This window comes from Sinohyriopsis cumingii, unplaced genomic scaffold, assembly GCF_028554795.1.
Source record: "Sinohyriopsis cumingii isolate HCF-2022 unplaced genomic scaffold, ASM2855479v2 utg001591l, whole genome shotgun sequence".
NCBI classification, from domain to species: Eukaryota; Metazoa; Mollusca; class Bivalvia; order Unionida; family Unionidae; genus Sinohyriopsis; species Sinohyriopsis cumingii.
This window is the reverse complement of record NW_028316023.1, coordinates 113,411-134,715: the sequence shown is the minus strand read 5'-3', so window position 1 is coordinate 134,715 and position 21,305 is coordinate 113,411. Positions and strand designations below refer to the sequence as shown.

The following is a 21,305-nucleotide window of genomic DNA, read 5'->3' as shown; positions in this document are numbered from 1 at the left end:
GGGGCCCCGAGTGGCCGAGTGGTCTAAAGCGCTCTCTGTCACGGATCACTGCCATCTCACCTCTGTCTGCTTGTGTTCGAGTCTCGGGCTCGGCCAATGTGGATATGTGAGAAAGCTTGCCGGTAGCTTCTCGTAGGTCGGTGGTTCTTTCCGGGGTTTTCCCGGGTTCTTCCTCCACCATTAATACTGGCCGCCATGTATAGCCTATCTTGTGCTAAAAAATGGCGTTAAACCCTATAACAACAACAACATTAGTTCAGCTCCTCCTTCGATTATTGTGTTCAGTGACCTCAACCCCCTTACTTTCATGGCAAGATGAAAAATAAAAATCAAAGACTACTAAGGTAGAGCTTGTTGTTACAGGAATATGATATTGACTTCAGGCACTTCAAGGGGAAAGATAATTTAATAGCAGATGCACTTTCCCGTGTATAGAAATGTATTATTTAATGTACACTTTGTATAATTTATAAGAGTTCTTTTTAACCTCATGTATAATTAATTGATGGTAAAAAGAACGCTTTATCATATAAATCTTTCTTTTTCGGGGGGGGGGGGAGTGTTATGTATATTCGATTCAATTTATATTTGATTTAATTTCATTGTTTGTAAGTTTCCAAATCTTTTTATTTTTAATTTCATTACATGTCAAAGTAATGTAATTTTGTTTTGACATTTTCCCGAAAATTCAGTTTGACCTGACTCTTTTCATAAACACCTAATAATAGAAACACTGTTTCTATTTATGACTTAGTTCTCGACCTTGATTCAGAAATCAATGAGACAAGTAAACAACTTTCTATTTTTATTTATTCTCGGAGTAAAATGATTGGTTTTTATTAAGGTCATACTGGGAAATCGTGATTTTAGATGTAAACAGCCTCTATTTTGCAATTTTGGGTTTTCCGAAATTGCGCAGTAGTCAGATTTAATAGTGATGTTTGGAGAGTTATTTCTCAGTTTGGGCTTTTACACTGGACACTGGAAAAGTGTTTGTTTGTGACCAGTTTGGAGTTACATTTTAATTTTTATTCAAATTATTTGGATTCTAAAAGATTAATTCTTTTTCCTGAAAATGTTTGAGTGTTCATACATAATTCTTGGACAAAGACATTTATTTGAATTTTATTCGGAAATTCAAACACCGGAATATTATTGTCTGTGGAATAATAAAGAACTATAGACACTACAGCGCTATACTGACTACAGTATACGTCTTCCCCTTCCATTTTGGATTTTTCGTCGCTACTCTAACTTGAATTCATATGAACATTTCATTACTAGGACTTCTAAAATTTAATTCATGGATTATTCTTGGATTATATTTTTATTTGATTCTTAAAACCGTAAGTTCTTATTTTTTCAGTTTTGGATTGTTTCTCCAGGGAAATAAATTATTTGTTAAATTTTTCAAAACTGTTGTTTTTACTCTTTCTTTTGTTACTGTTTATTAGAGCCTCAACAGGTAAGATAAGAGTACTGTAAACATAGCTGAATACAAATTTGTGTATTTACCCACATCAAATACGTGATGCATTTCTTGCTCAAACTGCTCTGTCCTAACCACTTCACTTTCGAGTTTTATGTTACCGTTTTTAATTATATTATTATTTATAGTAATCTATAAATCTGCATCTTGTCTGAAACGTTGAAGTACTATTTATCTTTTATTTTTACCACATTTTGATCCCATTAAATTACACCGATATTATTATGTTCATGAAAAACTCACCGTATATCACCTATCCGAAAACTGTTTAATGTAATACACCGTAACTTTTTGCCATTCTTAATCATTCATCAAGAAAATATATTAATCATTTTGTATCCACAAAATGTCTTGATAATTGACTGGTCGTGTCATTTTTGAATGTATGAGTATTCCTAGAATCAGAATGGTCCAGTGACATTTTCGAGTAATTTATGAATAGATAAATTGGCATTTGAATGCCTCGAAATGTATTACGATAGTTCTATTTTAAATATCAATATGGTCCAGTCATTTTAGTGTTGATATTTAATGTAATATGTCAGAAGTGTGTTAAACAAAACTTATTGTAGTCAGTTAGTTTTTAATGATCTGAAAAGGCCTAGCTTGTTTTGCAGTTTTAGTTTTAATTTTTAATGTTCTTAGTATACATATACGAGGTGTAAAAACATAATATTACTGGTCCAAGACTACCAATATATTTCTTTTTTAATCTGTAATCTTTTTAGTAGATAAACATCACAATATAGTTGTCTTTTTTCACTGACTATAAATCAACTTTAATTTTAAGATTAAATCAATTAAATATACGGCAAACGTATACATCAATTAAATTTAATTCAAACTTGATCAGACACTAAATAAATCATCAGTGTAAACTTTGTACTGCAGTACATTAACTATCACCGTATAAGATGACGACTTGAAACACAGAGAGGCGCAAAGAACAGAACATACACATAATGATTTTAGCAATGTCTCGACTTGGCGGTCTTCAATGAGATTCGATTGTCCGCTACCGACAGTCATAGTTTGTTCCTCAGAGCAACCTTGACCTTTAGCAGATGATCAGGAAGTCGAGACAGATGATAACACTGTGATCATACGGCTAAAAAGAATGTCAGAAACATACGGTAAACAGACTGAAGATACTTTACATGCATTTTCATAATTGGATGTGAAATACAGAAGATTTTAATGTCGTCAAACGTTGTTCTTATGAGAGATTTTCAAAGGATATTTCAGAAAAACGGGTGGGGTAGTCCTAAAATGCAAGACTTCGATACTGCTATGTATAATCATACATATTAGGATCAACGTCTTTCATTGTAGGACAGTCATTAAGACATGAAGACGACACGTACCCCACCACACTACCAGTTAGGAGTAAGTAACAGTCGATCAGTAACAAGCGTCAGCTACTCCAAAAATAGTTATGTTACCATTAGTGTTCACAACAATCTCTGAAAGTATTTCTAATTTTCGAAGTATGGACGTTTCAGCCCAGGACATTTCGCCCCACTTCAATGGACATTTTGCCCCACCTGGTACATGGACGTTTCGGCCCAGGACATCAATGGAAATATCGGACATTTATAGAAATTCATCAGCATTACACCATTGTCTTCATTTTACTTTAGAGGCCTACCGTTAAGATTTCATTTCATACCCCATAATCCAATCTCTCTTCCATTTGAATTACATTCAGCGTGCCGTTATATCAGACACTATTTTCCCCATTTTCTTCATTTATGTAATAAGACTGATCAGAAAATTAATCTATCATTTACAGTGATTATTTTCTATACTGCAGTACTTTTATTTTCACTGTTACACAAACTGATGAAAACCAGTTTTTACCGTTTATAGGAAATTGACCTATTGCCACTTATCAATCAGCGAGCGTAAATTAGACACAACTCCATGCACTGTTTATGTCCGCCATTTCCTTCTGACAAGCTGACTGTCGCGATAATGAATTGGTTATTGTATCATGTTTTGTCGATTTTTGGATCAATAATGGTGAAAGTTGTTTGATCGATAAAGGTGAAATGGCGTTAAAAGGGGGCTTTGTAATTCTAACAGTCAATATCAAGATCGTATATATGGAGGAATTAGATTTATTCCTTTCCCGAAACCTATAAAAACTAGCATGATTAAAGACTTGTGGTCGTCCGCACAACAGCTAAACATGGACACTGTTGATGGCAGTTACCACTTGTTTCTTTGCACCCATAAACAGGAGCGTGTGTGTGTGTGTGTGTGATTTGGATTTTTAACATAGCTTTAACACTTTTTCAGTCATATCGCTACGATGTCTACAGTGTGGCAGTTTATAATGATGTCTAGCACTGGGGCATCATGCCGCAGACATGTAGCATGGTACCCAACCCAGTCACATTATTCTGACACCAGGCCGACCAGTCCTAACACTAACATCATAATGCTGAGTGCCAAGTGAGGCAGCTGTAAGTACCATTTCTGTAAGTCTTTGGTATGACTCAGCTGGGGATCAAACCCACGACCTCCCACATCCTAGGCGGACGCTCTAACCACTGGGCCACCAAAGTGGTCCCCCATAAACAAGATGTTTTAAACACATTACATCCTATTCGTTGTTGTTTCTCTTCTACATACAGCTTATTTTTTTTAAAATGTTGAACTTTACTAATTTTTTTCAAGATCTGTTTAGTTTGCTTAATATCTCTTGCCATTTATTGGCATTGTTACGTTGAATTTTGTAAAACTAGCTATAAATCTGACTAATTACTCAACTGAACTGCTGAATTCCAACTTTTCAATAGGCAGTTGGCTCTGACCCTACACCCCATCATAAATGTCTAAATATCAAAAATGATGTGGCAAGTGACACAGGAAACTTGCACTACTTTATGCAGATGAAGCTGTTGCAATAAACTAATTACCATGCAATTGGGTGGAATTATGTCACTTGGTTTTAATTTGTAGATCACGAAATGTGTTGTTACATCCTTTTTATCCTGACATTTTAAAAACTTTTTAACCACAAATTTGCTTCTGAGGAAGCAGTTTTTAAACTGAACTGTTTGCTGTTATACCACTTTTGCACATGGTACTGCAAATGACCCTGTATGGTATCAATGTAAAACCTCAAATATAAATACTCTCTGGCTGAAGCAGTTTTCAGTTACTGTATAGACCATACATCTTGGAAGGTGTAATCCATCAAAACAAAGAGAAAAGTTTCTGAGAATGGGTGTGATCTGGTCAAATTGTTGCCATTAGAATGCAAGATTCACAAAATCATATACAAATGGTTTCTTCTTATTAGTAACATTAATTGTCCGATCCTGCAATATAAAAATTATACTAACAGCTGCCTCGCTAGGCACTCAGCAATAAGAGGATAGTTTTAGGACTGGACGGCCTGGTGTTGGGATAATGTTACTGGGTGGGACATCATGCTACATATCTGCAGCATGATGCCTCATTGCTAGACACCACTATTAACTGCCACACTGCAGACATTGTAGTGATATGACTTATAAATTGTTAAAACTATGTTAAAAATCCAAATCACACCCACACACATGCTAATTAGCATAAGATTATGTGGTTCTTAAAGCAGATTATAATGTGAAAATTAATTTAAATTAATCAGAAAACCTTAATACAAAACTATGGCTCCTGTTTTGTATTCTTCAAAATAAGAATTGTTGCTAAAAGTCTTGTTGCCATTTACAAGCATGGCTGGAGAATATATATTTCAGGATTTGTGCTGTTAGAAGAATACAGATATATAATGCAGAAGATAAGCTATGCAGAATGAATGCTGTTAAATACTGGGCTCACAAGTGCCCATTCAGGTGTGATGAGAAAGCAGAGACAGACGGGGAATTCACAGCTTTGTCTTTTAGTATCAGTTTTATCATCTTATTTAGCTCACCTGGCCATAAGGCTTAAGTGAGCTTATGGCATGTGCCAGTGTCCATTGTGCATTATCCATCACATATGTCAATGATTTCTCAAACCACCTGGAGTGTGGGGCCCCAAGTGGCCAAGTGGTCTCAAGCGCTCACTGTTACGATCAGTGCCATCTTACCTCTGTAGGCGTGGGTTCAAGCCTCTGGTTCTGCCAATGTGGGTACATGAGAAAGCTTCCCAGGAGCTTCCCATGGGTCGGTGGTTCATTGGGGGGTCTGGGTTCTTTCTCCACCAATTATACTGGCTGCCATGTATAGCCTATCTTGCACTGAAATATGGCATTAAACCCTATAGCTACAATAACAACAATCATCCTGGAGTCAAAATTTCTTTTCCAGATTTGATCAAACGATAATATATGGAATTGTATTATCAGAATATTAGTTGAGTTCAATAAAGAGTGAGACCAATTTATTGAGCATGTGATCTTGCGTTTGAGCTTTGTTACCACTCTGGAAGCCACATTTCTGATTTGAATTTGATCTGGCTTATAATATATGCTTATATGATCAAGATCTCTAATAATTTTGTTAATGAGCAAAAACCACACATATTAGTGAGCTGATCTTGAATCTGATTGGCTGTGCTTGTTACCTGTAGGGGTGAAACAATACACCTCCATCACATATCGATTCAATTCATGATACATGATCTATGATACAATACATTAACAATACCCACTATCAACTTGATAGTCTTTACTTCTTTAGAAGGTTGTCATTGGTAGGGTGTTGGTATTTTATATGTACTGACATTTTGGTTGTATTTCCAGCATGCATATTACAGACATAGCTTATCATCTATTCTTATGCATTCTTATTCTTGACAAGATGGTTAGAACTACTTCCAAACAGACTACACATCAGTGGTTTTAATTCAGCATTTTGAGCCATTTGAGACTGCTCCATTTGATCAGATGCTGGACTGATCTTGGTCACTATGCCAGTTGCTTCCATTACGTGAATGCTTTTGAAACTTCTTATTACCAATTTCATGTCTTGTCTTAAATTTGGAAGTCATTATGGTGTCATCTTCAAAACACAAGAAGTAGTGCAATTTACTCATGCAAGGAAAATCTTTATTTACAGCTACAAGTCGGGGCCCTGAGTGGCCGATTGGTATATAGCACTTACCATTACAGATCACTGCCGTCTCACCTCAGTCTGTGCGGGTTCAAGTCTCAGGCTCTGCCAGTGTGCGTACATAAGAAAGCTTGCCAGTAACTTCTCGTTGGTCAGTGGTTCTTTCCAGGGTTTTCCTGGGTTCTTCTTCCACCATTTATACTGGCTGCCATGTATTGCCTATCGTGCTGAAAAATGGCGTTAAACCCTACAACAATAACAGCAACTACAAGTCTGAGTGCAAGAGTGTAGACAACTATAACAACCATGTCCTACACATTGTTCTTCCTGCAGATGCAGAACAACTGCTGTGGCCACAGGTACCCATTACTGTTGGTACAAAAGAAAATTATTGACAACACCCACTCCCCTTCTGCAAATTAACTAGGTGGCTATAACTCGTAACTCGTGCGGTTTGGGATCTACCCCCTTGCCAATTCTGTGATAACTTTTTTAATTATTCAGTCTGCATGTTCCATTGCTGATCATATATATTGGCATAGAAGGAGACTCGTTCCTCATATACACTTTAAATACTTTACAGATTATTTAAAATGTACATTTGTGCAAAGTTTCTGTGTTGCATTGTATCTCTTATCAGTGGGTCCGCCAGAGTGAGGTGACTTATGATGTGAGGCATTCAGAAATAGAATGTCTTATTATCAGAGCATTTGAGAAATACATTATTGTTAGTATTATGATATAAAGGTATAAAGAAAAGCTTGAAATGTTAGTAAACTAAAAGAAATACATTTAATAAAAATTTTCAAAATTAAATTCATAATTGTTAGAGCAAATGTACAATTACAGGCTAGCATAACTGTGCAGTATTCTAATAAAGGATCAGAATTTCTGTGCAGAATTATTGATATTTTTTTGCAAATAATGTTTTTAATTTTGATTTAGCTCCAATAAGAACATAGTTTTGTTAAAACCCGTGCCTAGTAATGTATAGTTTTGACAGTTGCTAGTATTTTGGTGTTACATTGCCTGCAAGATTAGTCGTGTATGTGTTATCATGTTTCTGTGCATTATTTTATGGTATTTCATATACTTATTACCACAGGTCACAGATTAGTTGAAAATTGTATTTTGTATCTTTAACTTTTAATAAAAATGTTCCAAATTACCCTACATGCTTTTCTACTGAAACACATCCAGATTTAATTAAAAGGGCACGGATGGACAAATCCATTTGTGTGATGACCTCTCCAGTGGCCTAAATGCTTAGAACATCCACCTTGAATGCAGGAGGTCACAGATTAGAACCTCGTCCAAGTCATAGCAAAGACTTATAAAAATGCCACTTGCAGCTGCCTCACTTGGCACTCAGCATTAAGAGGTTAGTGTTAGGACTGGTCAGCCTGGTGTCGGGATAATGTGACTGGGTGGGACATCATGCTACATGTCTGCAGCATGATGTCCCAGTGCAAGACATCACTATGAACTGCCAAACTGCAGACATCTTAGTCACTGATATGACTAAAAGATTTTTTAAAGCTGTGCTAAAAATCCAAATCACACTCACCAATTTGTGTGATGCCAGGGACAAGCTCAAATTCAGCTCGGGCAAATTCAAGTTTGCAGGTGCTTGCCAATGTGCAAGTCCAACAATTTGAGAGAGAGAGAGAGAGGTTATGATCAGTTCAGAATGCTTAAATGATCTGCAAGTCCTCACCTTTATTAAGCATTTATGTGTACTGCTTGCTTCTGTTACATAAATGCCTATGATTTCATTCACCTGTCAATTCTTTATATCACAATACAGTGTCAAAGTATGTCACTTCCATCTTCTTGTCTGTGTAAAAGGTTATTCATGTATTTTCTTGCACATACATAATGTGAATGTTTACTCAATATTTATAAGTAATTTGTCAACCATTATATCCTAACACGGTTGCAGACAGTGGGTGGATATGCTCTTCCCTAATCATTATGGTGGCTTTTGAATCTTCAGTCAATTTTCTGATACAAAAATGAAAGGAGCTGAGCTTGCCAATTTTCAGAGATTGATTTGATGCATGTTGCCATTTCTTGGTGATTAGGTGATCATTTTTAAAGACGTGACTCGAGAGATTTGTTACATGTGTGATTGGAAATGAAAGGCACTTGTCGTTGAAGGCGATCAATGTACTGAAACATCTACCATGCACAAGCAGTGTTTGTCATATATTATTTAAGCAGTAATTACAGATTACATTAGTCTGATACATATACAGTAAATTATTCCAAGGTTCTTGAATCATTCAGGGGGGATAATAAAAAAATAATTACAAAACCATTCTTTTAAAAGTCAGTATTCCATTATTTTAAATGTAATTGAAGTGATGAGTTGATTAGAATATAATAACAACAAAAAGAAAACTTTATGCTTAGAAACAGATTTTCTTGTGATATAGTTAAAATTTACATGATGTAAAGTAGGGGAGATCATTTACATAGGATGTGTCCTATCATTACTACATGAGCCTATTTAGTGAAATGGTCAGCTGTTGTAAGCAAGGTGAGCTATCAGGCCCTCTTGTTACTTGAAAAGTTTACTTGTTACACACATACATGGCTGCTTAGAGAAAGAGGAGATTAATGGTGTGTAAATCAGTGGTTAAGTCCATGGACAGTATTTGTGTGATCAGTATCCAATATTTTGTATACAGACAAGGAGGATTATTAAAATATTATTTAGTTAATATTGTAAAATACTAATAATACTGAAAATTTATTATTATTACAATTAAAATATTTCAAGCATAACGTTGCAATACCAAGTGAAAATTATATTTTTTGTAAAAAAGCCAGTTGGCCTTGAATAGACATGCAGTGAGAGCATAAACATGACATGTGATCATACTGCATCATTACTGACATCTGCAAATAAAGTTTCAAAGATTTTGTTCAGCAATATTTGGGATAGAAATGTACATTATTAATGTAGAGAGAGAGAGAGAGACTTCATGTTGCAAAATAATTTTGAATCAAGAAAAATGTATATCTAAATTCATTTAGTACAAGCGTGTACATAGTGGCATAAATGGAAGATTGAGGCAGTTCGACTAGAGATTTGTATTTTTAATTACTAAAACTACTTAGCATCCTTAAGAGGAATACACTGGAACTTGACATTAAGTCAGGATATTAAACATTCTTTCCAGTACTACTAAGGGATGCACTTCTTACTATGAAAGGAAAACAAATTGAAAAAAATAATAAACATTTGTGTGATTCATGCCACTGCCACATTTTGTTTTGTATGTGGGGATATTTGGTCAAATTCACTTGTTAATTTAGAATATAAATTCTGGAGAGCATTTTAGTTCCCTAAAAAATGATGCACTGCAAAATGTATCCTGCAATAAAGAGTACATTTTTCATATTAGAGCAGGAGTGCAGGTATGAGTATTTCACTCTAGAAATATAACAGTATGAGTATTTTGATTTTCAGGTCTACATGGTGCAAAATGTACTCTGCCCCATGTTTGATCTGAAGTATACACCCAGATGTACCATGCTTTGCTGTCTCACCTGTTTACAGGTGCAATATCCAACTGAACCCTTACTGAATCACCCATCTTGCATTCCCAACACATGTATATAATTGTTTTAAAAAAAAAGTGGCATCTAAAAGTAATTTTATTTTTATGTCTGACTCTTCTTCACTCTACTTATCTGTTTTATTCTTCTTATTCTTGCATTACAATTTCAGTCAAGACTTGGACCTGATCTTATTCTTGCATTACAATTTCAGTCAAGACCTGATCTCATCATTGTATTTATGTTAGTGCAAAAAGAGACTTTGAACTTATTTAAACTTTCAAATAGTTTTTCAAAAGTATTTTATTCATAGTTCATATTCAACTATGTAGTCTCTCATGTTCATCTTTTTGCAGGTTTCTTGCTCAAATACTTAATTATTTCTTTTTCAGATTTCTTGTTTAAATTTTTAGTAATAGGCAGTGCTGGAGCTGGCAAGTCCTGTATTCTTCACCAGTTCATAGAGAATAAATGTAAGTTAAATGTGTCTGTTAAATTAAATCTCACTATAGATAAATGCTGTTAAATATATTTGAGACTTAAATTACAAGAATATTGTTGGCTTTAATAAAGAATCAGATCTCTATAATTTTCTGTTTGCTTATCCATGTAATCATGCTGTATGTTATGGTCCTAATTTGGCCATTTTTATAATTGCTGTAATGCATTTTATTATCACCAGATGTCACTTATGATTCTCAATGGTTTCATTGTTAAAACTTCTCTTATATTTTTCCAGCATAGATATTGTTCTGTAAAGGAAGAGTACAAACAGTTTAAAAATGCACTTGTTATAGATGACATGCTTACATAAATAACAGAAATATACATTTTTTAGTTAAAATTCTATACAAATTATCTGATGATACATTTGTTAAAGATAAATATTATTTACTTACTATATATAGTGCATTTTCGTATGAATCTTTTAGTGGTTTAAGAGGTCGTTAAAAGTCAGATCAACCTGGCCTTTCTCATGCAGAACTTGCATTAGGGGATTCTGAATAGCCCTGTTGGTTTTACTTCCTTTCTGTTACATAGTTAAGAACATATAGTGGTTAACTCATGCAGAACTTGCATTAGGGGATTGAAAGTAGACCTGATACATTATCCTGCGTGTCATAAGAAGTTGCTGATGAAAGTTATTGGAGTAAGGTCAGAAGGTTGAATGTCATGCTCACTGACTTTGAGGATAAGAATGGTTTCCACACAATAACATTTAGTAATAACATTAGTTCCACACAACAGACCAGGACCAAACTTTGTTGTTGTTGTAGGGTTTAACGCCATTTTTCAGCTCAAGATAGGCTATACATGGCGGCCGGTATAAATGGTGGAAGAAGAACCCGTGAAAACCCCAGATATAACCACCAACAGATGAGAAGCTACTGGCAAGCTTTCTCACATACCCACATTGGCTGAACCCAAGACTTGAAACCTCACAGACAGAGGTGAGAGGGCAGTTATCTGTAACGGTGAGCACTTTAGACCACTTGGACACTCGGGGCCCTGGACCAAACTTTAAGATCACATATATTGAAATCAGTCTGTAGAGATAATCATGCTCATGTAATGCATGCAATGCATGTGTTGAACATGGGACTGGCATATAATGCACCATTCACAGTGTTCTTGTTTGCCTTACCTTTGATTTGAATGCCTTTTTGGGGATACCTAAGCCTACTAGGCACAACATGGCCAGGGTTGTGCTAAACCTTGTACATACATACATACATTCATACATACATACATACATACACACACACACACATACACACATACATGTTTTTAATATAGACCTAAAAACCAGTGGAAATAACCATTTTCCTTAATATTAATGCATCCTTTCTTGTAATGAACATTTGCTGCACAATAAATATTTTTATGGATTTAAGCTCTTTTTGGTTCATTTATGCCTTACCTGTAATGGATAGGTGAGACATTGGTATCACATTTCAAACAACATTGTCATTGTTGTCAGCATAGGCCTCAATACAGGTACAAGGAAGTCACATTGGTCTACTTTTGATGCTACATTGACTTTGTGGGTATTCAAAATATGGTTCAGCAGTGCAGGCGATACATAGCACCTTGAATTGCACATACAGAACTATGCTTAATTTTCATTTACTGACAAAGTTTAGCAACTACTGGTTGCTGCTGTTTGCTATTTAATTGCAGACAATCATAAAGTAAAGAAAATGCAATATTTTACTTGCTGTTTTTTTATTTTTTTTATTGCCCCATTCTAAACTGAGTTCTGGCCTTCCTCATAGAACCACTCTGGTTGCCAAAGTGGATAATGCTAAGTTCTCAGCATATTAAATAGTTCTAATTTTATTGGCAGTCAAACAGGATTCAAATCATACCATTGGAGTGGAGTTTGGAAGCAAAGTGGTAAATGTGGGAGGAAAGTCTGTCAAGCTACAGATCTGGGACACTGCTGGGCAAGAAAGATTCCGGTGAGATTCGCAGTCCAGTAAATGACTGATTAATGATGGTATTGGCTGATAGGGTTGGAGCAGGTCATATTTTTTATAGCCTGTTCAAATATCTGGTTTACCTGAAAAATCGGTGATATGGAATTTGTGTTTAATCCAGATTCCTGTGAAGATAATATAAATGTCACATAGATCGCAATCAATTTGACAAAATATCCTTAATTCAATCATCTGTTCTCCCACTTGTCTAGTGGACAGACATAATTTCCTTACAAACTATTGTAAAGCAGTAATTATCATGCATAAATTCATTGAATGATATACTTAACTATATGGTCATAGTATCAGAAATGGGAATAATTTTATTGAGAGAATTTATCTTGAGATCTGCTTTAATGTATGCTGGGCACTGCTAATGTGTTTAGATTTATATTGGATTTATCATATTGCTGAATGATGTAAATTTTTCAGAAAAAATGTAATTTATATAATTACTTATGGTATATACAATATCACTCTCTATGGAGCATATCCCTACAGCCTGGATACACATAAGTGAGACCAAGTCCTCAATATATATATATATATATATATACACACACACACACACTCACACACACTATGGTTCTTTTTCACTTCACCATACTTACTCTATGGCATTAAAATAATTCTTTACAAAACAGATGTATTTGCCACATGTTAATCTAAATAGTATAAATATAATTACCAGTATATTTATGGCACTTTTAATCACATGTTTGACATGTATCACCTGTGCATCATCATGGTAGTCAAATGAGATGTTGTGAAAGATATTTTCTGGCCAAATCCAATTTTTTGGTAACAATTTCAGATTAAAAGAACAAAAAAAAGCTGCTTTTTAGTTATTTATTGTCATCTTAACATGTTAAATATAAGTATTCCTTTTTAAGACTGAATCATCCTAAGATTTTCAGAAGAGCAGCTGTTTTGCTTGAATTTTATATGTGGAACTACACATATGTAGGAGATAAAAACTGTGTCAGCTACATCTAGTCTTTATAATGTCTAGTTTTAATATTCCTTATGAAGATTGAATAAACAGCAAGCAGTCTAAATCTTTTTCGTTACTTGGATTCAAGGGGATGTAACTCTACAGAGTTATGGACTTATTCCTAACTTATTTAATATGCTAAACTATATCACTCATGTTGTCAGAAAAAATAAAGTAATACAAACAACATGTATGTGTTAGTGCCCTCCCCTGGAGACAGTCGTGTTTTAAGTTAAAAATTAATGATTGAAATGACTATTCTATCCATTTTTTGTATCATTGAGGCTTTCCATTGTTAAACTCGGGGGTGGGGATACAAGCTGCAGGGCAGGGTAGGCAGATACTACAGTGAAACTGGAGATGAGCCATGTAATTATTGATAACAATCAGTTTTCACATCTGTAATGAATATTCAATAAATTAGACATAGCACATAATGTCCATCATTCCAGTCATCTCATCGGCATCAACATTATTCCAAAGTGCAATATGATGCACTTAGACAATAGTGCTTAATATAATTTCAGGCAAAACAGAAAACTGAATATAGCTCTAAACCTAGTTTTTATTTTTTCCAGGTCGGTGACCCGTAGTTATTACAGAGGAGCAGCTGGTGCCTTGTTGGTTTATGATATAACCAGGTTATCAACTACTGCCATTACCAGCAATAACCAGATCAATTGAGTTTGTTTCAGAGACACAAAAAAGTGCAGGAAATTCCATTTTTAACAAAATCAGATGTCAAATATTGAATTTTCCCTTTCGATGTTTTATAAAGGATATTCAGATTTTGTAGTATAATTTTGGTTTCCTTGGCTTCATTATATCCAGAATTTACCTTATAGTTTAAACTGTGTAGTCCATCACCTGAGTATGTAGGCTTTTTTGTCCATATTGTTTATAAGATATTTGTTTTTTCATAAGTTATCCTTATTGTGTTGGATAATTAAGCTTCTAGCCAACTTCCTCATCAAATATACAACACATACTCACTCCTGAGTCAAATACAGATACAGACCCAGATCTGTCATTGCATGTTGCACTGGCAGATCTGGGACTGTGTTGTTTGTAGAAGTAATCAATAGAACAAACAACATAGACCCTGATCTGTCAACACATTTTGCAAGAGCAGATCAGGGTCTGTGTTGTTTACAGGTGGACTCAAAAATAGGTGTATATATTACAAGTAGTAACTTTGTGATGACAGTGGGCAGTTGCATCAAAAGGAAGTAGCGTTAAAACATCTGATATAGGACATGCTAAGTCCTATTAAATCCTCTTTGAATCCTAAGAAGAGGATCCTGTCAAAACAGTGGTAGTTGTGAGAGGTGCTGTGATCCACTGCTTTCTTCACTTCTTGTACTACTGCTGCTACATGTTCTACAGTCACTACCACTACTACTTCTACAGTCACTACCTCTACTATTTCTGTAATCACTACTACTACTACTACTACAATCACTACCAGGACTACTAATACTCAGCTGCTATTGTTACTAATGCTACTACTTGACTTGGCCTAGAAATTATTATGATACTGTCTACTATCTCCTGTCTGGTAAGAAAACATTTCTACTCCACCCACCCACCCACAAAATATTAGTACATTTCCTTTCAATAAGGATGTTACAATTCTGTTTAGTAAGCATACGCATTATATGTCATTGAGAAAAATCACCATGGAAACATTGCTGTGATGTGTCAGATTTGGTTGACCAGTCAGAACAAAGTTATCTATTGAATTCATTCCATCATCATGGGTAGCAAACCAGATCATGTCTGTGGTTCTTTGTAATGAAGAAAAGGGACTGGCATTATTTTTTGGTGGAAAAATAAGAAGACAGTGCTGTAAGCATGAAAAGTCTAAATATCTGAGATCAGTATCAGGACAGCTTTTACTTGGCTACACAGTACTAAATTCAGTTTCTGCACTGTTGAATATGTATATCATTCAGTTGTCTGTAATAAAAAAATATTTTTTTATTAATATTACAATAATACAGACCTTGACAGCACAAGAACTCAAGTTATTTTAAGCTGGTAAATAAATCATGGTTTCAGTTAGATGTATAATTGAATAGCAAATGGTGGCAACTAGAAATTCATGTATAAATTGGCCATTTTTGCAATTGTGGAATTGTAATTAAAAGTGGTATGGTGTTATAATTTCATAATGAATGGAAATTTATTCATAATATAGCCTAATATTAGTCATGTCCATTATACCATGCAAAAGTTACTAACAATGACTTGTAAAGATTACACTAATTTGAATGGAATTTCCCATCTGTAAGTTGTCATCTGCCAAAAGTCATTTCTATCTGCAGTTGAAATTACATTCAGACCTGTCAGTTGTGGCCACCCATTTGAAAAGGCGAAATTGGCCTTTGTACACAGGTTACCTCTGTACAAAGGCTCACCCTGCGAAGCTGGTTTTTAAAGAAATACCATACACTGAATTATTATATTATTGCGATTGTTTTATATACACTATACAGTAGTCCCCCTCTTATAAGGCCACCCCTAATGCAGCAGGGAAGTGGCCTTATAATGCGGGTGGCCTTTCTAGAGGGGGATGACAAATGCGAATAGTAAATACATATGGAAAAAAGTCACAAGTACATTTAATTTTAAATATTTAATATTTTAATTAAAAAATCACATGCATGATGTGAAATAAATGTAAAACAAACTTTGTCATCATTTGCAAAAGAATGCTATGAATAACCATTGATACAGTTTTAAAACTGTCTTTATAATTATGCTACAGTTCACATCACGTCACTTTGTTGGTAACAGTCTAAAAAACAAACCAGTCTCATCACATTAAAAATATCCTTGCTGTCATATCCCCTGCATATATCGTTTAGTCTTTTGTTCCAATCTTCGACAATTTCATTATTAACTTCAGCTGATTCGCCGCTAATGACAGAATACTTGATATTGTGTCGCACTTGAAATCTGTGCAACCATCCGTTACTTGCAGTAAAGTCGTCATATCCCAGTTCAACTGACAAAATTTTTGCTCTTTCTTGTCTTTCAAATCAGGATACAAACGTCTTATTGGCTCAAACAATCTTCCTTTCTCCGTCCATTTCACTTTTCCACTTCTGCAGAATTGTTTAATTATCTTTCACGATATTGTTTATCTGAGTCTTCCCGACGTTAGTTTTCTGCAAGGATCCTCGATGACAACCCCCCCCCGCGCCGTCATTTGAATTACTTTCACGTTCTCCTCTAAACTGAGAATTTTTATTTTCCTCGATGATATTTTGATCTTTTTGCAGTAAGTTATTCATGTTGCCAACTAAAATCCTGATAAAACAATTTTGTATGCATCTAAAGAAATTGCCGTGTGTTTTTAAAGGAAGTGATCTTGTCACGTGATTCGATAGTCGCAGTCTGGTACCCTATTGTTTTTATACATTTCTTGAAACTAGGTGAGAGAAGCCAACACGGCTTCGATATGTACCATTAACATCACGCAGATTTGACCTCGCAGCTGCTAGGATTCGTAATTTTGACAATTATTGTCAGTAGTAATAGCCACTGATTACCAGAGTGAACAAGCTCAACATCTTACTAAGGGAAGCCATAAAGGCTATTAAACCATTTTCCTGCTGACTTGGGTATTGTACATCGATACTGCCACTTCTCAACTGTTACTATTGTTCGATAATTGTATTCTTAACAATTATCATAGTGACTAAACCGGACATCTTATGATAACACAGCAGTAAGGCTAATTGGATTACATGTACGTACCCTTTTGTATGGATTAAAATTTGAGTCTTTCTCGGTTTTTATGTAATAAATTTGGCTTCTCGTGAGGCGTAAATGATATATTAACCTTAGTGGTAAATGTACTTTACTCAACACTTTTTCAGTAACGAAAACCTGACATCGGGAAACAGAAATCGGATTATTTAACACACGTTATGAATACAATACTGGTTCTGGATACATATTCAAATAAAATGCGGCTGCTTGTAAGGGGTACATTTTATGATTTTGCACTAATATGCTGGTCGCGTTAGACGGGTGGCCTTTCGCGAGGGGTACTTTTGAACACAAACTCGTTGGTGCCAACGGATTCTGGCCATAAGGAGCGGGTGGCCACTGGTCAGGGGGGCCGTTCAAGAGGGGGACTACTGTACAACAAAATTATAAAACTTGTGTATATTTTGTACTCTCCCAAAATTTCTTCCACACACAGATTACTGTATCCTGCTCATGTTAATCCATCCTGTAAGCTAAATCATCACTTACCCCAAAAAAAGTCACTGATTTTAGTTTATTATGTGCACCATGACAAAATTCTAATTTTACTACTAATTGACAGATTCCATATGACTGTAAAATGGAGAACTGACTCTTTCTTCTGTCAGCATGTAGATAGGTTCCCACGCCCTCCCGATTTTTAAGGCAGTCCAGGATTGAAACTAAAATAATTGCATTAATTTCAAATCTGACAGTTGACACAGCTGAGTTAGATTGAAAGTGTGATTGTAGCACAATTAGTACATTTGAGATATATAATATGTATACATCACGTTTCCATGATATGCTTTTATCTAAACAATGCCTTGCTCATCAAACAAAAGTTTAATTTGCACATATAGAGTAGTTACTGTTGATATCATCCAGTGACTGCATTAGGCAGGTAGAAACCACTGTTGGTTAGAAAACACATGGCCACTGACTGCCAAAGTGACCATTAGGAAATGTTTTACTATATTTGCAAGCTCAAAATAACTGAGCTGTTGTGTTGCCAAGTTTTGCACATATAGTTTTAATTTTGTGAAGGGGTTCTATAGAAAATGTAAAGGATACCACCAACTCATCTATATATAGTCTTTAGCTTGATAAATCAGTATCCACTAAATGTGAGTCACTTATAAGTATCCTTTGTCCTTCTAAAATAGTATTCTGCCTAAATAGACTTCGTTACTTTATGTCCCACAAGAAGTGAAGAAGATTAAATAAGTATAAAGAATTCACAATATACATGATATACAAGCAAGATTACAGACCCATGTGATTGCCACAAGGTGACAAAAGATATTCATAAGGAACATACTTCCACAATTATCAGTAGGATTTGTTTTGCTTATTTTGTGGAATATTAGTACTTAGGCAGTAAATTGCACTCTAGTCAAAACTGTACCCAATAGGAACTTGAGAACTCAAGTATTCATTGAAGCATTACATTTTACTACATCTACTACTACTAGTACTATGGCTTCTATACAATTACTACTGGTACTTTGGTTTTATATTTATTACCTTTATCTTTCATTCTTTCATTTTTAAAGGTAGCTTTTAATCAGCACTATGTAGCCATTATTGTGCTTATGTGTCATTAAACCCTGTGCATACAGACAGATATATATATATATATATATATATATATATATATATATATATATATATATATATATATACTACTACTTCTGTGCATACATATATTTTGTAAATAATGAATCAGTTGTTTCTCACCTGCAGAGCATTTTACTACATCTACTACTACTAGTACTATGGCTTCTATACAATTACTACTGGTACTTTGGTTTTATATTTATTACCTTTATCTTTCATTCTTTCATTTTTAAAGGTAGCTTTTAATCAGCACTATGTAGCCATTATTGTGCTTATGTGTCATTAAACCCTGTGCATACAGACAGATATATATATATATATATATATATATATATATATATATACTACTTCTGTGCATACATATATTTTGTAAATAATGAATCAGTTGTTTCTCACCTGCAGAGCATAGGTGAGACATAGATGTCACTTTTTTCAGTCACATTCATTTTTGACCAAGGCATGTATATTAAGTGTTTAGCTGAGTTTCTCTGACACTTATGTGTACAGTCATGAAACATGATGGGTGTATTTATTGTAAAGGTTGATGCTCATCACATGCAGAAGGAGGTCTCAGTCAATACTTTTCATGCTATAAAGACTTTCATGGAATAAACCTGCAAGACGTAACATTGAATAGAATTCTTGTTGAATGTAAAGCATTGAAGTATCAGTAGTCATCTGCCTTTTCTATATACTTTAAACAGCTGTATGATGAATCAATTTAATAATCAGTGTCTTTGATTCCCATTACATTAATTTATGTGTCCAACTCCTGTTTGGATTGTGATTGGTTGTTACATATTTAACTTGAATTTTAGCCGTGAGACCTACAATGCTTTGACCAACTGGCTGACAGATGCCAGAACTCTGGCCAGTCCCAACATTGTGATCATATTGGTGGGAAACAAGAAGGACCTTGAGGCAGAGAGAGAAGTCACATTCCTAGAAGCCAGCAGATTTGCTCAGGAAAATGGTAAGACATCTCTTTCATGTTGGAAACATAGTGAAAAGACAAGAACAATTTGCAATTGTAAATGTTCAAATATTTTGTTTTGTATCTATGTCAACAGTAGTGTATCTTTAGCCATATTTCTAATCCAATATAATGAAACATGCATGAATCACTAACCCAGTTTGCATGACTAGAGGTACAGAAAACAACAGTTTGAATTATATATGTGACAATTATTCTAGAATCAAATAATAAATATGTGATGATTATTCTAGAATCAAATAATAGATGACATGGCTTTTTCCTTCACCCTCCAGACAGAGTCCTTTTGAACTACACCCCAAATCTAAAATTTTGTCTTGTGCCAAGAGCAGAAAAGCATGGGTGGTTTAATGCCAGAGCTTGCTCATACCAAAATGCTATTCCTTAGATGTGATTCTGCTGTTTTGCCCTTAAACATTGATATGATCTTATAGTGTCAATGCAGGGTAAGATAAAAAGGATACAAATAATTTAGACACTAAAATAACATGATTTTAGATAAAATAGACATTCATTTTCGTTCGGATCATAAACTGGATTGAATATGTACTTTACTTGAGTTGGTGCTACATGAAAATGATGAATCAACATATTGTAGCTATCACATTATATAATTACATTGCTGTAAGGGGCATTTTATGAATTCTGTATTATTGCTAAAGAATTATCCATTTCCCTTTGCTTTTAGAAAGAAAAAAATGCAATTTACAAATTGGACTTAAAATATATTACTTAGAAATATTTAATTTTCAGATTATAGACAGTAATTCAGTCTGATTTAGAAAAGTTCGCCTTAGTGCTGCCTAATTTATACAGCAAGAATACAAGGCAGATTTCTTTCAAATAACAGAAAAGACATTTGAAAGGTGAACTATTTCAGCAAAAGGTTTTGGTAAATTGTGTATGAAGCATAAGGTAACTTTTATCTTGAAGTTCCTGGTTTTAGGTCTCAGCACCATAATTTTTCAACCAACATTAGTTCTTAGCTTCATTTTTAAGCCATAACAATTTCAGGTGCATTAAATTTTTCATTGATTTAGCAGAGAAACTGAATTAACAAAAACATTTTTCACCATTTAGATTATTTTGCAAGAATGTACAGTAGGGATGTAATGTTGCAGCAGTATGTATTGGGAACATATGATATTTTCATGATCAAAATTTTTATTTGTTTCTGAAATTGTCCTTCTTAAATATTGTTTTCTTGGTAAATGCAAATCCCTCAACTCTGAAAATCAAAACAACACTTTTCAGTCCTGAATTTCAATGTTACACTGAAAAATGGAATAAAACTGGAACTCACTTCAATCCGCAAAATTCAATGTCAATACTGAATTTCATAAATTGTTGATATTAA

The 21,305-nt window shown here is 34.5% G+C and overlaps 1 protein-coding gene across 1 annotated transcript in view; it reads left to right on the top strand.

The window, feature by feature from the left end:
• Positions 1-2,551: 2,551 nt before the first annotated feature.
• LOC149771921 (ras-related protein Rab-4B) overlaps positions 2,552-21,305 on the top strand; it is a 33,883-nt gene continuing 15,129 nt past the window's right edge. The window contains exons 1-5 of the mRNA XM_089948087.1: positions 2,552-2,622; positions 10,494-10,574; positions 12,449-12,563; positions 14,154-14,216; positions 19,773-19,927. Coding sequence (XP_089804213.1) covers positions 2,607-2,622; positions 10,494-10,574; positions 12,449-12,563; positions 14,154-14,216; positions 19,773-19,927 — 430 coding nt within the window. The 5' untranslated portion in view covers positions 2,552-2,606. The remainder of the gene's footprint in view (positions 2,623-10,493; positions 10,575-12,448; positions 12,564-14,153; positions 14,217-19,772; positions 19,928-21,305) is intronic.